The sequence below is a fragment of the Pan troglodytes genome, chromosome 6, assembly GCF_028858775.2.
Source record: "Pan troglodytes isolate AG18354 chromosome 6, NHGRI_mPanTro3-v2.0_pri, whole genome shotgun sequence".
Taxonomy (NCBI): domain Eukaryota; kingdom Metazoa; phylum Chordata; class Mammalia; order Primates; family Hominidae; genus Pan; species Pan troglodytes.
In genome coordinates, this window is record NC_072404.2 from 109,425,435 (window position 1) to 109,444,087 (window position 18,653).

An 18,653-nucleotide genomic window follows, 5' to 3' on the forward strand; every position below is an offset into this window, starting at 1 on the left:
GTTCCTAATATTCAGAGGGAAGAGGGTGATATTTCTCCCAGTGTCGCAGGGAGTGTATCCCCACTCCGTAATATTGTTTCTAATATTCGGGGGCGAGAGGATGATGTTACTCCCAATATCTCAAAAAGTGTACACCTCCCTGTGATATTGTTCCTAATATACAGGAAAGGAGAAAATATTACTCTTAATATCGCAGAGGGTATACACCCCCACTGTGATATTGTTCCTAAAATCCAGGCGGGGAGAGGATATTATCCCAATGTCTCAGGGGGTGTACACTTCTCTGGTAATATTGTTCCTAATATCGGGGGGGTAGAGGATAATATTACTCCCAATATCGAAGGGGGTGTACACCCTTAATGTAATATTTTTCCTAATATCGAGGGCAAAAGAGGATTATATTATTCCCAATATCAGAGGAAGTGTACAACCCCCGTCATGTTGTTTCTAATACCCAAGTGGGGAGAGGATGATATTACTCCCAATATCGCGGGAGGTGTACACCCTTTCTGTGATATTTTATGTAATATCCAAAGAAGGAAAGGTTGCTTTACCCCCAATATCGCAGGGGGTGTACATACCCCCTGTGACATTGTTTTTAATATCCAGGTGGAGAGAGGATATTACTACCAATATCGTAGGGCGTGTACACACCTTCTGTGACATTGTTCCTAATATCCAGGGGGTGAGAGGATGATGTGACTGCCAATATCGCAGAAAGTGTACAGCCTCCCCCCAATGCCGTGATATTGTTCCAAGGAGGGAGAGGATGATATTACACCCATTATCGAAGAGGGTGTACACCTTCTCTGTGATATTGTTCCTAATATCCAGGTGGGGAGAGGATAATAGTACTCCCAATATCGCAGAGGGTGTACACCCCCCTTGTGATATTGGTCCTAATATCCAAGAAGAAAGAGCATGATATTATGGTCAATATCGCAGGGGGTATACACCCTCCCTGTGACATTGTTCCTAATATTTAGGTAAAGAGAAGATGATATTACTTTCAATATCACAGGGGGGGTACATACCCCCTGTGACATTGTTCTTAATATCCAAGTGGAGAGAGGATGATATTACTCCCAATATTGCAGGGGGTGTACACCCTGCCTGTGATATTGTTTTTAATATCCAGAAGGAGAGAGGATGATATTACTCTCAATATCGCAGGAGGTGTACAACCTCCTGTGATATTGTTTCTAATATCCAGGAAAAAAGAGGATGATATTACTTTCAATATGGAAAGAGGTGTACACCCCCACATGATATTGTTCCTAATATCCTGGTGGGGAGAGGTTGATATTACTCCCAATATTGCAGGAGGTGTACACACCTCCTGTGTTAATTTTCCTAATATCCAGGGGATAGACAATGACATTACTCCCAATAACTCAGGGGGTGTACACCCCCTTTGTGATGTTGTTCCTAATATTTAGGGGTGAGAGGTTGATACTACTACCAATATCGCTGGGGGTGTACACCCCCACCCCGTGATATTCTTTCCAATATCCCGGGGGAAAGAGAATGATATTACCCCCAATATTGAAGGGGGTGTACACCCCCCCAGAGATATTATTTTTAATATTCAGGAAGGAATAAGATGATATTACTGGCAATATCGCAGGGGGTGTACCCTCCGCCTGCAATATTCTTCCTAACATCCAGGTGGGGAAAGGATGATATTACTCCCAATATCGCAGAAGGTATATACACCCCTGTGATATTGTTCCTAATAACCATGAAAAGAGAGGATGATATTATTTCCAATATAGCAGGGGTTTTACACCCCAAATGTGAAATTGTTTCTAATATCCAGGAAGGGAAAACGATACTACTTTTTTTTTTTTTTTTTTTTTTTTTGAGACGGAGTCTTGCTGTCGCCCCAGCTGGAGTGCAGTGGTGCGATCTCGGCTCACTGCAGGCTCCGCCCCCCTGGTTCACACCATTCTCCTGCCTCAGCCTCCCGAGTAGCTGGGACTACAGGCGCCCACCCCCTCGCCCAGCTAATTTTTTATATTTTTAGTAGAGCCGGGGTTTCCCCGTGTTTACTAGGATGGTCTCAATCTCCTGACCTCGTGATCCTCCCGCCTCGGCCTCCAAAAGTGCAGGGATTACAGACGTGAGCCACCGCACCCGGCCTGAAAATGATACTACTCTTAATATCGCAGGAGGTGTACACCCCTCCTGTGATATTGTTCCTACTGTCCAGGGTGAGAGAACACGATATGACTCCCAATATTGCAGAGTATGTACACCCCCCCCGAGATATTGCTCCTAATACCCAGGGAAGGAGAGGATGATATTACTCCCAAAAGCACAGAAGATGTACACCCCTCCTGTGAAATTCTTCCTAATATCAACGGGAAGAGAGGATGACACTACTCCCAATATCTCAGGCGGTGTACGACCTCATCCTCTCCCAACCTGAACATTAGGAACAATATCACAGGGAGCGTGTACACCCCATGCGATATTAGGAGTAATATCATCCTCTCCCAAATTGGATATTAGAAACTATATCAAAGGGGGGGATATACATTCCCTGCGATATTGGGAGTAATATTATCCTCTCTTCCCATGGATATTAGGAACAATATCCCAAAGGGGGAGTACACTCCCTGTGATATTGGGAATAATATCATCCTCTCCTCCTCTGGATATTAAGAACAATATCACAGAGGGTGGTGTATACCCCCTGCAATACTGAGAGTAATATCATCCTCTCCTCTCCCAGAATATTACGAACAATATTACAGGGGGGTTTACACCCCCTGCGATATTGGAAGTAGTATCATATTCTCCCCTCCCCCCGCATATTACAAACAATATCACAGGGGAGTGTACATTCCCTGCGATACTGGGAGTAATATTATTTTCTCCCCCCCCCGGATATTATGGACAATATCACAGGGTGGTGTACACACAGGGTGTTTACCATCTTGGGATTGATATCATCCTCCTCCCCGGATATTGCGAACAATACCACAGCAGAGTGTACACCCCTGCGATATTCGGAATAATATCATCCTCTCCCCCCTGGATATTACGGACAATATCACAGGGGGGTGTACACCCCCTGTGATTTGGAAGTAATATTATCCTCTCCCCTTCTGGATATTACAAACTATAACACAGGGGCTTGTACACCCCCTGTGATATTTGCTGTAATATCATCCTCTTCCCCCTTGCATATTACGCACAATATCACAGAAGGGTGTACATTCCCTGAAATTTTGGGAGTAATATCGTTCTTTTTTCCCTGGGTATTACAGACAATATCACAGGGAAGTGTACACCTACTGCGATATTGGGAATAATATTACCCACTCCCCCTCTGGATACTGCGAACAATATCACAGAGGAGTGTACATCTCCTGCGGTATTGGGAGTAATATCATCCTCCCCTTGACTGGATACTACAAACAATATCACAGTGGGGTACACACCCACTGCGATATTGGGAGTAATTTCATCCTCTCCCACCCTGAATATTACGAACAATATTACAGGCGGGTGTACACCCCCTGTGATATTGGGAGTAATATTATCCTCTCTTCCCCTGGATATTATGAACCATATCACAGAGGTGTGTACACCCCTTAGATTTTAAAAGTAATGTCATCATCTCCTTTCCTGGATATTACAAACAATATCACAGGGGAATGAATACCCAAAGCGACATTGGGAGTAATATTATCCTCTCTTCCCCTGAATACTACAAGGAATGTCACAGAGGGGTGTACCCCCGCTGAGATACTGGGAGTAATTTCATCCTCTCCCCTCTTGGATATTTCGAACAATATCACAAGACAGTGACCACCCCCTGTGATATTTGCATTTATATCATCCTCTTCACCCCTAAATATTATGAAAAATATCACAGAGGGGTGTACAACCCTTGCGATATTGGGAGTAATATTATCCTCTCCCCTCCCTGGAAATTACAAACAATATTACGGTGGTGGTGTACATCCTTTGTGATATTGAGAATAATAGAAATTTCTCCGTCTTGGATATTAGGAACAATATCACAAGGGGGGCTGTACACCCCCTGCGATATTGGAAGTAATACTATTCTCTCTTCCTTTGGATGTTAGGAACAATATCACAAGGGTGTATGCACTTCCTGTGATATTAGAAGTAATATCATCCTCTCCCACCCTGGATATCAGGAACAATATGACAAAAGGAGTGTACACCTTCTGTGATATTGGGAGTAATTTCATCATCTCCACCCCTGGATATTAGGAAAAATATCAAAAAAAAGTTTTCACCCCCGGCGATATTGGGAGTAATATCATCCTCTCCCTCCCAAGATGTTAGGAACACTATCACAGGGGGGTGTACACCCCCCGTACACTATTAAAAGTAATATCTTCCTCTCCCCCCTGGATATTAGGAAAAATATCACAGAGACCTGTACACTTCCTGCATATTATCCACTCCCACCCTGGATATTAGCAAAAAAATCACGGGGGGGTGCACACCCCCTGCGATACTGGGAGTCGTATCATCCTCTCCCTTCCTGAATATTAAGAACAAGATTACGACGGGGGATGTAAATTCCCTGCGCTATTGAGAGTAATATCATTTTCTCCCCTCCTGGATATTAAGAACAATATCTCATAGGGGGTGTACACCCCCTGTGGTATTGGGAGTAATGTCAGCTTCTCACCTTTTGGTTATTAAGAACAATGTCATGGGGGGAGGATGTAGACCCCTGCAATATTGGGAGTAATATCATCCTCTCCACCCCTGGATATTAGGAACAATATCAAAGGGGGGGTGTACAACCCCTGCAATATTTGGGTAATATCATCCTTGTCCCCCCTGAATATTAGGAACAATATCACAGAGAGTTTAAACACCCCTTGTATATTGGGAGAGATATTCTCCCCTCCCCAACTGGGTATTAGGAACACTATCAAGGGGGGGTGTACACCTTCTGTGATATTGGGAGCAATATCATCTTTCTTCACTCTGGACATTATGAACAATATCACAGGGGAGTGTACACTGGCAAGTAATATCATCCTCTCCCTTCATGGGTATTAGGTACAATACCACAAGGCGTCTAGGGACACCTGAACAATCCCCAAGGGAAAGGGGGTTCAGGCCACACTTGGGATTGCCCAGGTCAAGGTGCCCAGGAACCATGGCCTCCAGGGGAAACCAAGAGTTTCAGATGAATTCAGTGCTTGAGGGCAGAACCAATGAGAAAATCTAGTCACATTTCTACAGCGCATCACCGTTAAAAAAAGGATTCTCTGTTATGCTAGGCAAGGAGGGATGATTATTTATTAGCTTCTACAGATTAAACAATGGGGTAGGGGTGGGCTCAAGGTGAGATGATTTTTTGGGTCCAAGTCTACTCAAGACAGGCATCCCAGTCTTCGGTCTCCAAATCCACCTCCTCTCTGTCCCCCCACACTGCTCCTCAGGCCTTATGGATCCATTGACTGTGATTTCTGTGGTTCAGCTCCCACATCAGGCAGGAAGGGCAGCTACTGGGGCTGAAATCCCACAGTGCCTCCAACCCTTGCTTCCTACCTGGCCTCCCAGGGCACCACGAGGGGCTGGGCCAGGCTGCTGTGCTGCACGTGGCAGGAGTAGGGGGCTGTGTCCTGCGGGGGCACTGCCACCACCACCCAGGACTGGTAAGTGCCATTTCCATTGTGAAGAACATCTCCCCGTAACTCAGGCTCCTGCACCTCGCCGGCCCGAGTCCAGTGCACATCAATTTTCCCTGGGTAGAAGTCGTAGGCCAGGCACTTGAGTTTCTTCTTTTCTCCTGGGGCCTGGTGGCTGGTGACCACCACAGAGGGAGGATCTGTGGAGGGATAGAGTGTGACACTGCAGGCTTGAGGTGGACTTCTCCCGGCCCAGGTCTCTTCCCACCCCCACCCCTGGATGTCAGCGATCAGCAGAGCTCGAAGCTCTGTACCTGCCCACCCCCAGCCCCGGGAGACTTTCCAGAATATCAGGGAAGGCTGACGCTTTCCCTCTTGCCCAATCCCCACCTCACCCATGTATTGACTCTGACGGCAATAAGTTGTGAATGCTCCGTGTGCTTCTCCATGTTTTCCCACATCTCAGTGGGCTTTGGAGTTCTGTCCCCCAGTCTCAGTCCAGCTGCTTAGTTCAGCCCATGCCTCTATCCAGCAACGGCTTCCCTGCAGCACTGCACAATCCTGAGTCTCACTACGTCTCCAATCCAAGTCTCAGCTTGCAGCCATCAATTCCGCTCACACTGGCTCGCTCTTGCCCTTCTGGGGCTGACATTTTACACACCTCCCTTCTCTCCACCACCCAGATGGGAGGCATCATTGTAGAGATAAAAAACGATGGGATTTGGAATCTGAAATCTGGAATTTGAGTCCCAGCTCTGCCTCTTACAGACAGTGTTACCCTCACCTCCCTAACCTCAAGCTCCTTGTCTGTTAATTGGAGATGATCTGGGGACACTCATCAAGAAAGAATGGCCTTCCTGGCCCATTCTGCCTGAAATTTTGATGATGTTCTTTTTGGACCACAAATTATATCATCCCAGGGAAGGAATAAATCCTAAAAGATGAAAGCTGGGGGTCTGAGGGACATCCAGGAACAGATGAGACCGGACTAAGATGTTGCCTGAGCTCCTAGCCTGAGATCATCTTTTATTCTGGGCTCAGTACTGGGGAGCAGGAAGCAGTGAATACCTTGCCGGTCCAGGATATTTTTGCTGTATTTCAGGTATTTCCGCAGAGTCGCAGGGCACTCCTCCTCCAGGTAAGCCTTGGCCCGCTGCACGTAGACTGGTTCTGCCTCCCACTTCTGCTTGGTAATCTGGGCTGCTGGGTCGAAGGGGACCCAGGCTGGGATTTCTTTGTTGAATTCAATGTAGTCCTTTCCATCATAGTAATATTTCCAGAATGCTCCGCTGCTTCTGTTATTCTCGATCTCACAACCAAACCTTCCCTGCAATACGTGAGAACCTGAAAACTCCCCCGACCCCACAGAGAGACAGTCAGCCTGGTGCAAAATTTATCAAAATAACTCTTAGTCTTGCACATTGGGCAACCCAAAAGAAATAAAGGTTTTTGCAATTCAAGCATGCAATCCCTTTATCAAGACAAATAGGTTATTATTCCAATATATACAACAGACAGAGAGGGGCTAACTCAGTTTGGTTTGGCATTTCAGGTTTGTCTCAGATGAGATATGTTCCTCCTTAAGAGAGCTACAGCCTGGGCGCTGTGGCTCATGCCTGTAATCCCAGCACTTTGAGAAGCTGAAGCGAGTGGATCGCTTGAGCCCAGGGGTTCCAGACCAGCCAGGGTGATATGGCGAAATCCCACCACTACAAAAAATATAAAAATTAGCGCAGCATGGTGGTGCATGCCTGTAGCCCCAGCTACTCAGGAGGCTGAGGTGGGAGGATCACTTCAGCCTGGGAAGTCAAGGCTGCAATGAGCCAAAATCACACTACTGCATTTCAGCCTGGGTGACAGAGTGAGACCCTATCTCAAAAAAAAAAAAAAAAAAAAAAACACCGGGCCCAGTGGCTCACACTTGTAATCCCAGCACTTTGAGAGGCTGAGGAGGATGGATCACCTTAGGTCATGAGTTCGAGACCGGCCTGGCCAATATGGTGAAACCCCATCTCTACCAAAAATATAAAATTAGGCTGGGCGCAGTGGCTCATGCCTGTAATCCCAGCAGTTAGGGAGGCTGAGGCCAAAGGATCACCTGAGGTCAGGAGTTTGAGACCAGCCTGGCCAACATGGTAAGACCTCATCTCTACTAAAAATACAAAAATTTGCTGGGTGTGCTGGCACATGCCTGTAATCCCAGCTACTCATGAGGCTGAGGCAGGAGAATCGCTTGAACCTGGGGGACAGAAGTTGTAGTGAGCCGAGATGGAGCCATTGTACATCAGCCTGAAAGACAGAGCAAGACTCAGTCTTAAAAAAAAAAAAAATTAACCAGGAGTAGTGACACATGCCTGTAGCCTGTAGTCCCAGTTATCGGGAGGCTGAGGCAGGAGAATCCCTTGAACCCAGGAGGCAAAGTTTGCAGTGAGCCGAGATTGCATCACTGCACTCCAGCTTGGGTGACAAGAGCAAAACTCCATCTCAAAAAAAAAAGCTACAGAATATGAATATATTTCTATCTCTTCTATAGCATCTCTTCTAAGGACAATTATTTGTTTGAATTTATGCTGAGTCCTGAGGAAGCTGTCACAACTACACCAAAGTGTACTTCCAAATTGGATAGAAATTATTTGTGATTTCATATGAGTAAAGGAAGGCTCTCCTTTTCTCTCAGTTCTAGGAAGAGTTCATATCATCACCTAAGTAACCCTAATCTGATCACTTCTTTCTACCTTTCTGGTGTTTGATATCTTTATCCCAAATCTCTAAAGCCCCAACCTTCTTGCCCATTAGCCACAACTCTCAGAAATGGACCTCATAGGGCAGGGGACACAGCCTCTTTGTTCTGATGATAAAAGCAGGTGTTTACCCAGCACTGGTTGGTGCTGTTGGCATAGACTCTGAAAGCTCTCAAGCTGTCTGGGCTCACGTCCCAGGTCTCTCCCCAGCCCCCCACCCCCACCTGGTGTGTTGCCTGAACTGGAGCCACTCAACTCCCTGTGCCTCTATTTCCTCACCTCTGAAATGGCAATGCCAAGAGCACTGTTTTAGGGGGCTATTCTGAGCATTATATATGCTCATAGATGGGCCTGGCACAAAGTAAGTGCTCAGTAAATGTCAGCTACTATTATTTCCTTTTTTTGTTTTTTGTTTTTTGTTTTTAGACAACGTTTCACTCTTGTCACCCAGGCTGTAGTGCAATGGTAAGATTTTGGCTCACTGTAACCTCTGCCTCCCAGGTTCAAGCAATTCTCCTGCCTCAGCCTCCTGAGTAGCTGGGACCACAGACGTGTGCCACCATGCCAGGCTATTTTTGTATTATTAGTAGAGACAGGGTTTCACCATGTTGGCGGGGCTGGTCTCGAACTCCTGACCTTAGGTGATCTGCCTGCCTCAGCCTCCCAAAGTGCTGGGATTACAAGAGTGAGCCACCAAGCCCTGCCTACTATTATTTTCTAACACCCTGTGTTCATCTCCTCATCCTCCTTCCTCTTAATTATCCACTTTGCCATTTCTATTCCTGTCCATCAATGCTTCCCCCAGTGTCTTTTCTGATCACCTGTGCCCCCTCCTCTCCTATTGCTGACACACAGCCTGGGCCATTTTCCTTACCAAGACCTCCCCCACCCCACATCCTTGAAACGTCTGCCTATCTCTTTCTTGCCTCCTTTTGAAAATCTTCAGATCCCATGTAGCACCTTGGGCATTTTTGTACTTAGTAGCCCATCTTTTGACACCCACTCTATGATAATTTAACACCAGCAGTTCACCAGACCTGAGGTTGGCTGCCTTGGGGCTGGCAGTGTGGTTTAGGAGAAAGAGCACTGGGCCGGGGGCACAGGGACCATCTCTGCACGGGCTCTGCCACCAGCTCCTCTGACCATAGCGCAGGTGGCCCTTCCTGGGTCTGCATCGTATGGTAAGGAGGAACTTTAGGGCTCCAAGGAACTCTAACAGCCCACGGTTTTGAATCCAGCACTTCCTGAGCCCCCAGCATGGGCTACGGTGTGTGCCGGGTGCTTTTCTCTGTGGATTCCACAAATTTCAATTGAGCCAATATTGACTGTACCCTGTGCTAGGTGATGGAGCTGCAAGGGAGATCAGGACAGACTGTGACATCCTTCATAGAACAGACACAGTTAAATATTACAGACTTGTTTGGAGGTAGGTCTCAGTGCTCCAATGTTTGCAGATTTCGACCAGATATTTTGGGAACGTTTCACTGTCAACAGCTAGGACTGGCAGAACCACCAAGTGAGCCCAGGTCTGAGTGACTTTGAGAGTGGCTCACTCTCCAGGCAACCTCCCTGGACAGGGGTGAGTCTGATGCCTTCTCACGGGGGTATCAGCCTCCGATGGGTGGGGTGTGGAGGTGAGAGGTCAGAGGTGCCTGGATAGGAAGTGACTCTGCCATCACTTCCTGTGTGACTTGAGGCCTGGGATGAGGATGGGGCAATTGATGGGGAAGCGGGGAGCACCTGTGCTGTGGGGTGGGTGGGATGCGGACATGTCTGTGTTTCTGCTGTGTCTCCTGTTCTTCCCCTGGGATTGGGACTATTTCCATCCTGCTGATCCCTTGCCACTCACACTTGGGGGGCTGCCTCTTGGGTTAGACCTTCCACCCCTGTGGTCTGTTATTCACTGACCATTACTGTCATTGTAATACTCCACGATGTCTTTCAGGGTCTCCATAAAGATGTCCTCCCTGGCCTTCTGAAGTTGGCTGTCCTGCTTCCAATCCTCCATTCCTTCCACCTGTCTCCAGAGTCCCATGGGCTGAGACTTCCTGTCTTTACTGTTGTATCTAAAGAACTGGAGGTCATTGAGTGAGCCAAGGGCCTGAAACGCGGGGACGTCTTCAACATGCTTGGACAGCCCAGTGTAGATATAGGTCAGAGAGTAACGACCTGCAAAAGAAAAGATTCTGATGGTTGAGGTCCATGCAAGGGTCCCACTGTGGGGCTGCATAGGGCTAGGAGGGGAGACCTGCCACTGGCCTTTTCTTCCCCAGCTCTTTCTCCTGCCATCAACTTCACACCACTGGAGGCTCACTCAAGTGAATATGCTCTACTTTCATGCCTGGGATGATATTTCAGAGACCATCCTGTGTCTTCACTACATTATTTCCTCTGCTTGACACATAAGAAGATAACATTACTCATCCACGTCGAAGATATATTGGGACCATGTGACTGAGTTTTGTCAAAAGAGAATGTGAGCAGAAGTGATGTCTTTCTTCTTGTCCAAGACCCTACCAGCTGGCTTGTCCCTTTTGTTTCTCATCCCTAGAGGTGACGACTTTGAAGGCCACAGGATAATATGAAAGAGTCTCAATATGCAATTGGCCTGGATCCCTGAGTCACCCCATGGAGGAATGGAACCTTGCCCAGTGTGCATGGAATCTGACATGCGTTAGAAATTAACATTTCTAGGCTGGGCTCCGTGGCTCATGCCTGTAATCCCAGGACTTTGGGAGGCCAAGGCAGGCAGATTACTTGAGATCAGGAGTTGAAGACCAGCCTGGCCAACATGGTGAAACCCCATCTCTATTAAAAAATACAAAAATTAGCTGGGCATGGTGGTGCGGGCCTGTAATCCCAGTCATGCTGGAGGCTGAGGCAGGAAAATCACTTGAACCAGAGAGGCAGAGGTTGCAACAAGCCAAGATCATGCCACTGCACTCCAGCTTGGATGACAGAGTGAGACTCCGTCTCAAAAAAAACAAATTAACATTTCGTCCGGGCTCAGTGGCTCACGCCTGTAATCCCAGCACTTTAGGGGGCCGAGGCGGGTGGATCACGAGGTCAGGAGATCGAGACCATCCTGGCTAACATGGTGAAACCCCGTCTCTACTAAAAATTCAAAAAATTAGCCAAGCATGGTGACGGGCGCCTGTAGTCCCAGCTACTCAGGAGGCTGAGGCAGGAGAATGGCATGAACCCGGGAGGCGGAGCTTGCAGTGAGCTGAGATCATGCCACTGCACTTCAGCCTAGGTGACAAAGCAAGGCTCCGTCTCAAAAAAAAAAAAAAAAAGAAAAATTAACATTTCTAGCTTAACCTGACAAATACATATAGTTAGAAAGGGTAGAAAGGAGAATTTACCAGAAAATTCAAGAAATGACCCAGACTGAATTAGCACAGGGTAAGACTAGGATGGAGCTCAGAATTCCCGGGGTTGTACCTTGCATTTTGGTACAAGGTGGGATCTGGGAGAGAGGGACATTTCCATAATAGTTCCATAATTATTTTATGATACAATTTACACAGGTGCTAATGATGTTGGAGGTCATATGGCAGAATCCTAGTTCAATTACTAAAATTATTCTTGCTCCTGAGTGTCTAAATGTGATTAGCCTTTAAATCAGTAGACCCTACAATTGAATTCATGGACATAGAGAGTAGAAGGATGGTTACCAAAGGCTGGGAAGGGTAGTGGCAGGGTTGGGGGAAAATTGGGAGGGTGGTTAATGGGTACAAAAAAAATAGTTAGAAAACTATTTGATAGCACAACAAAGTGACTCCAGTGAATAATAATTTAACTGGGGCCAGGTGTGGTGGCTCATGCCTGTAATTTGGGAAGCTGAGGCAGGTGGGTCACTTGAGGTCAGGAGTTCGAAACCAGCCTGGCCAACATGGTGAAACCCCATCTCTACTAAAAATACATAAATTAGCCGGGCGTGGTGGCACACACCTGTAGTCCCAGCGGCTCAGAAGGCTGAGGCAGGAGAATTGCTTAAGCCCGGGAGGCAGAGGTTGCAGTGAGCCAAGATTGTACCACTGCATTCCAGCCTGGGCAACTCTGTCACAAAAAAAAAAAAAAAAGAAGAAGAATGAATAAGACCTACTATTTGATAGCACAACAGGGTGACTATAGTCAATAATAATTTAACTGGGGCCAGGTGTGGTGGCTCGTGCCTGTAATTCCAGCACTTTGGGAGGCTGAAGTGGGTGGATCACTTGAGGTCAAGAGGTCAAGACCAGTCTAGCCAACATGGTGAAACCCTATCTCTATTAAAAATACATAAGTTAGCCGTGTGTGGCAGTGTACACCCGAGGCAAGATAATTGCTTGAACCCAACAGGTGGAGCTTTGCAGTAAGCCAAGATCACGCCACTGCACTCCAGCCTGGGTGACAGAACAAGAATCCATCTCAAAAATAATAATAATAATCATAATTTAACTGTACACTTTTAAATAACCAAAAGAGAGGCCAGGCGCAGTTGCTGACACCTGTAATCCCAGCACTTTGGGAGACCAAGGCGGGCAGATCACGAGGTCAGGATATCAAGACTAGCCTGGCCAACATGATGAAACCCGTCTCTACTAAAAATACAAAAAAATTAGCCAGGTGTGGTGGCAGGTGCCTGTAGTCCTAGCTACTCAGGAGACTGAGGCAGGAAAATTGCTTGAACCTGGGAGGCGGAGGTTGCAGTGAGCTGAGATCATGCCACTGCACTCCTGCCTGGGTGACAGAGTGAGACTCTGTCTCAAAAATAAATAAATAAATAAATAATCAAATACTTTTAAAAACTAAAATAACCAAAAAAGTATAATTGGATTGTCTGTAACACAAACGATAAAAGCTTGAAGGGATGGATACCTCATTTTTGATGATGTGATTATTTCACATTGCATGCCTGAATCAAAACCTCTCATGTACCCCATAAATATATACACATACTATGCACCCACAATTTTTTTTAATTTACAAAAAAATCAGTAGACCTTGAGTAAAGTGGATTATTCTCCATAGTGGTGGGCTTCATCCAATCAGTTGAAGGCCTTAAGAGAAAAAGCCTCAGATGTCCCCTAAAGAGGAAAGAATTCTGCCTACAGTCTGCCCTTGGAATCAAGACTAAGACATCAACTCTTCCCTGGGTCTCCAGCCTGCTGGCCGGCTCTGAAGATTTAGGACTTGTTACTCCTCCCAATAGTGTGAGTCAATTTCTTAAAATAAATCTCTACTCTCTCTCTCTTTTGTATACATATATGTAAATCTCTTCCTATGTGTGTGTGTATCCATGTGTATACAGTGTATGTAAGTATGTGTACGTACATATATATGTATATATGTACCACCTATTAGTTCTGTTTCTCTGGAGAACCCTGAGTAATTCAGATTTTGGCACAGAATCGGATTAACATTCCAAAGTGATTGTTATATAACGAACATATAACACCTTTTCTGATAATTTGTAAATGTCATGAATTTTAAACTCACACAACTGAGAAGCCATTCGCTTCCATGTCTTTATCCTGCACATTCTAATGCCACAAACAGCCTCCTTCCCTTATCCTAGGAGTGACTCTTGATCTCCCGGAGCTCCCACTCTCTTCTCTTCCAACCACTCGCCTTCCAGACCCACTGCAGTGGTGTCTGAGTGTGGGATTTGGGCATGGGTTTCCTTCTAGCACCATCCCTCCAGCCAACCTGCCTTTCCACTTTCCCCTTGGGGCTGCTCTCTCTTTTCCTCAGCGTCAGGCAGGTGTACCCAGCCATCGGAAGGAGGGAAGGAACAGGAGCAGAAGCAGCTCCGGGCATATGGTTCCTACTCCGTCCTGGCTGTCTACCCCAAGCAGGTCGCTTGGTCTTTGGAGTCTTTGTTTTCACTGTAAACTAGGGGTTTTAGATTCAGATTCCTGAAGGTCTTATTTTGGGTGAGGGCAGAGGCTCCCTGAATGCTCCTGGAAGTGTGTGAGCTGAGGGAGTTGACAGCCTTGGGCACCCATTCCTGCCGTATGCCAGGGTATCCCAGCTGCATCCAGCCTGTCTCCCAGCCACATGTCCTGTTCCTCACCTCCTTCCAGTCCTCTCCAGCACCCATCCCTTGCTTTCCCCACTCACCATCTTGGTTCTCCTGGGGGACAGCAGGACCCAGAAGCAGCAGCAGAGACAGCAGGACAGGCACCATTCTTACCATTGTGTCTGCTTGGAGGGTTCTGGGCAGGAGGCACAGATATTATCCTGGGTCCTGGGGCCCTGCCCAGGGGAGGTGAATCTACAGGCCAATGGGAGTGCCAGGACGGGCTCCTCCCCTAATAGAGAAAAAAAAATGATACACAAGCTAGGCTGGGCAGAGGTTATGAAGAATGAATCTACACACAGGATATGCAAATTCAGAGCTGAGTCCAGAGTTGATCTCTGGACTGAGGCTTTGTGTGTGCCTGGGGTGGAAGGATGCCAGTGGGTAGGAGGTGCGTGTGATGGGTGGCAAGCGCCTGGGATGTGTCACCCTTCCAGTCTATTGTGACAACCCCTGGGCCAGTAGGGGCATTTGTGTGTTTTTGGACCACACTGTATCCCTGCCTTCCGGAAAAACTCTCAACATGTCCAAGACATGGACCTGGGTAGACCCCAGCTGGGGTGGGACCCTCACTCTCCCACATCCGATCCTGCCAGAGGCTGTGTCTGGAGGACAGTCACATTCCCATCTCTCCCTCCTTCCTTTCTGTGCCTGTGGAATCCCAGCCTTCCATGATGGAAGCAGAAATAGCCGCATCCTCCTTTTGCAGCCTCCCTGGCAACAGAACGAGCCTCCCAAAATGCTGGGATTAAAGGCGTGAGCCACCACGCCCAGCCAAGATAATTTTTAATGCATACAACAAGACTCGTTTTACACAGACGAAGCCAGTTATTTGAAAACCAGGTCTTTCCAGGCACGCTCAGTGTTGATGGGCTATTTGCAGAGAGCCCCTCCGAATACAAAGCAACATGCTATTCTAAAGTGACTGGGGCCCGGGTGCGGTGACTCATGCTTGTAATCCCAGCACTTTGGGAGGCTGAGGTGGTTGGATCACCTCAGGTTGAGGTCAGGTACTCGAGACCAGCCTGGGCAACATGATGAAACCTCGTCTCTACTGAAAAAATACAAGAATTAGCTGCGCGTGGTGGCACATGCCTATAATCCCAGCACTCGGGAAGCTGAGGCAGGGGTTTCACCATGTTGGCCAAGCTGGTTTTGAACTCCTAACCTCGTGATCTGCCCGCCTCGGTCTCCCAAAGTGCTGGGTTTACAGGTGTGAGCAACTGTGCCCGGCCTCTCTTTTGGTTAAAGAAACCTACAAAGGGACCTTTTATAGTGACTTCAATTTTATGGAATAATTGTAATGCTCCTAAGGCCGTTGTGCTCCAAAGTCTAGCCACGGGTATTGTTATTGATTGGGCTCCAAAAGGGCATTATTGGCAAGATTGCTCCAGCAAAAATACCTCATGCTCAGAGTTTAATTATTTGTTAGATTATGTAGAGGATGGATGGCAGTCATACAGGCTGAGACAATGGGTGTCCCCTTACCTATTTAAATGGATGGACGCAGGCATTACTCCTCCTAAACCAAAAATGATTCATCCCTTTGTTACCCCAGAACATCCTCAACTATGAAAATTAGCTGCAGCTATGACAGGAATAAGGATATGGAACACTACCTATCAACTCCTTCACACTAATACCAAAACACCCACATTCAACATCACCCTCATATCTGAACGGGTGATACCCATCAGGAGCTATGTCAAACCCCCTTACATGCTGTTGGTTGGAAATATAATTATCATTCCCAATACACAAACTATAGAATGTGATAACTGTAAGCTGTTCACGTGCATTGATGCTACTTTTAATCCCACTACAAGTACTCTGTTGGTAAGGGCTAGGGAGGGGGTATGGATACCAGTTTCTTTACATCGTCCATGGGAGTCTTCCCCCTCTATTCACATAGTCAATGAAGTTCTTAAAGGTATCTGCAAAAGAACAAAGAGACTTATTTTTACTCTTATTGCCGTCATTGCAGGACTAATTGCGGTTACTGCAACAGCAGCAACTGCTGGAGTTGCCATCCACAATTCTGTTCAAACCGTTCAATATGTTGAAGCATGGCAGAAAAACTCCTCCAGACTTTGGAATTCTCAGGCTCAAATTGATCAAAAATTAGCTAATCAAATTAATGATCTCCGCCAAAGTGTAATCTGGCTGGGAGATATGAATTTGGAACACCGTATGCAATTACAGAGTGATTGGAATACTTCTGATTATTGCATAATGCCTTATGCTTATAATAAATATCAACATAGCTGGGAAAATGTCTCAAGACATTTAAAAGCCTGGGATGATAACTTAACCTTGGATATTTCAAAACTTAAAGAGCAAATTTTCGAGGATTCACAAGCTCATTTATCCACTGTTCCTGGCTCAGACATTTTTGAAGGCATAACTAAACAATTATCTGATCTTAATCCCTTTAAATAGATCAAACCCCTTGGAGGATCATTGTTGTCACTGACATTATTAATATTGGTATGCTTACGTTGTCTCCTTTTAGCCTGCAGATGCCTCCAAGGAGTCCGAAAACAAATCCGAAGTCAACGACAAGCAATGATGGCGATGGCGATCCTAGTTAATAAAAAGGGGGGAGATGTGGGCGGCAAGCCATCCAGGTGCCAAGCCAAGAGACCGAGGGCATGAGTTGTTCCAGTATAATAAAATATATAAAACAACAAGAGTTATACTAGATCTAGATCACAGATATGATTATATATCAATATCATTAATCATTAGTTTTTTCCAAATTTATTATTCCAATATTATAATACTATAATAATCCTCCAATATTATAATTTATTCCAATATTATAATAATCCTCGCTGCATAATCATAACCTAAGAAAAAGCAGGCCATACAGAGATAGGAGCTGAGGGGACATAGTGAGAAGTGACCAGAAGACAAGAGTGCGAGCCTTCTGTTATGCCCAGACAGGGCCACCAGAAGGGCTCCTTGGTCTAGCGGTAACGCCAGCGTCTGGGAAGACGCCCCTTGCCGAGCGGACGGTGGTCTAGCGGTAGCCTCAGTGTCAAGGAAAACACCCGCTACTTAGCTGACCGGGAAAGGGAGTCTCCCTTTCCCTGGGGGAGTTTAGAGAAGACTCTACTCCTCCACCTCTTGTGGAGGGCCTGACATCAGTCAGGCCCGCCCGCAGTTATCCAGAGGCCTAACCGTCTCCCTGTGATGCTGTGCACGCTCCTAGTCCGCCTTCATGTTCCATCCTGTACACCTGGCTCTGCCTTTTAGATAACAATAGCAAATTAGTGAAAGTACTAAGTCTCTGATAAGCAGAAATAATGGCATAAGCTGTCTCTCTCTCTTCCTCTTTCTCTCTGCCTTGGCTGCCAGGCAGGGAAGGGCCCCCTGTCCAGTGGACACATGACCCACGTGACCTTACCTATCATTGGAGATGACTCACACTCTTTACCCTGCCCCTTTTGCTTTGTATCCAATAAATAACAGCGCAGCCAGACATTCGGGGCCACTACCGGTCTCCACGTCTTGGTGGTAGTGGTCCCCGGGGCCCAGCTGTCTTTTCTTTTATCTCTTTGTCTTGTGTCTTTATTTCTACACTCTCTCGTCTCTGCACACGGGGAGAAAAACCCTCCGACCCTGTGGGGCTGGTCCCTACACCAATCTACTATAACAGATACCTCAGCCAACTGTTGAAGTTATCACTGCACACCAGGCCTGTCAGAATCCCCCAAGACTCTTGTGTTTTCACTGCGCAGCCCCAATCTGGCCCAGGAACCAACCTCAGCTTCCCAGCCCTCCATTTCCCTGAGTAAATACTGCCTGGAAACAATCCTTGTACCAATCTCTGTATCCGCCAGGAGTATTTGTTACTGGAAACATAATGCAGTTCTGACCTTAAGCAGAAAATAAACGTATTTATTGGTTAGCTCTCAGAATCCACAGAAAGGATGGAGAACCCAGGCTCAGAATTCCAGAGGAGCGCAACAGTCAAAATCACACCTGCAACCGGCCCGGTAAATATACAGAAGCTGCCAGCAGGGGGCAGCAGAGGCCACAGCACGGGACCTACAACATCCCGCGGGACTGAAGCTCAAGACGTCCCCCGCAGCTACTGCAGCCCCACTGCCTCGGGAGCTGGCAGTTGCAGCCCCTGCCAAGACCACCAGAAAACATTGTCCACTGTGCCCTCCTCTTTGTTTCCCTAACACTTGACCTGATATCCAA

At 46.8% G+C, this 18,653-nt stretch overlaps 1 protein-coding gene across 6 annotated transcripts; it reads right to left on the reverse strand.

Annotated features, from left to right (window-relative positions):
* Positions 1-5,273: 5,273 nt before the first annotated feature.
* On the reverse strand, positions 5,274-18,460 carry AZGP1 (alpha-2-glycoprotein 1, zinc-binding). Of its 6 annotated transcripts, none has more exons than XM_054656031.2 (7): positions 18,323-18,460; positions 16,939-17,024; positions 16,318-16,375; positions 14,483-14,673; positions 10,283-10,543; positions 6,702-6,977; positions 5,274-5,833 (listed from the first exon to the last, which is right to left on the reverse strand). In XM_054656031.2, the coding sequence occupies exons 4-7, from the start codon at positions 14,556-14,558 to the stop codon at positions 5,550-5,552; spliced, it is 897 nt and encodes a 298-aa protein (XP_054512006.1). In that variant the 5' UTR covers positions 14,559-14,673; positions 16,318-16,375; positions 16,939-17,024; positions 18,323-18,460; the 3' UTR covers positions 5,274-5,549. The 6 variants fall into 6 exon arrangements, with proteins under 6 accessions (XP_054512006.1, XP_054512005.1, XP_054512007.1 ...); XM_054656030.2 differs by having other exon boundaries at positions 16,306-16,375; positions 18,323-18,445; XM_054656032.2 differs by lacking the exon at positions 18,323-18,460 and adding an exon at positions 17,568-17,648 and having other exon boundaries at positions 16,306-16,375.
* Between the last annotated feature and the right edge of the window lie 193 nt (positions 18,461-18,653).

Bases quoted from the DNA above. Each gene is read 5' to 3' on its own strand.
- AZGP1 (XM_054656031.2), bottom strand. From the start codon at position 14,558: ATGGTAAGAATGGTGCCTGTCCTGCTGTCTCTGCTGCTGCTTCTGGGT. The intron at 6,978-10,282 runs GTCAGTGAATAA...GGGAGTTTTCAG, and splicing joins GTATTACAATGACAGTAATG to GTTCTCACGTATTGCAGGGA. The intron at 5,834-6,701 runs GTATTCACTGCT...ATCCCTCCACAG, and splicing joins AAATATCCTGGACCGGCAAG to ATCCTCCCTCTGTGGTGGTC.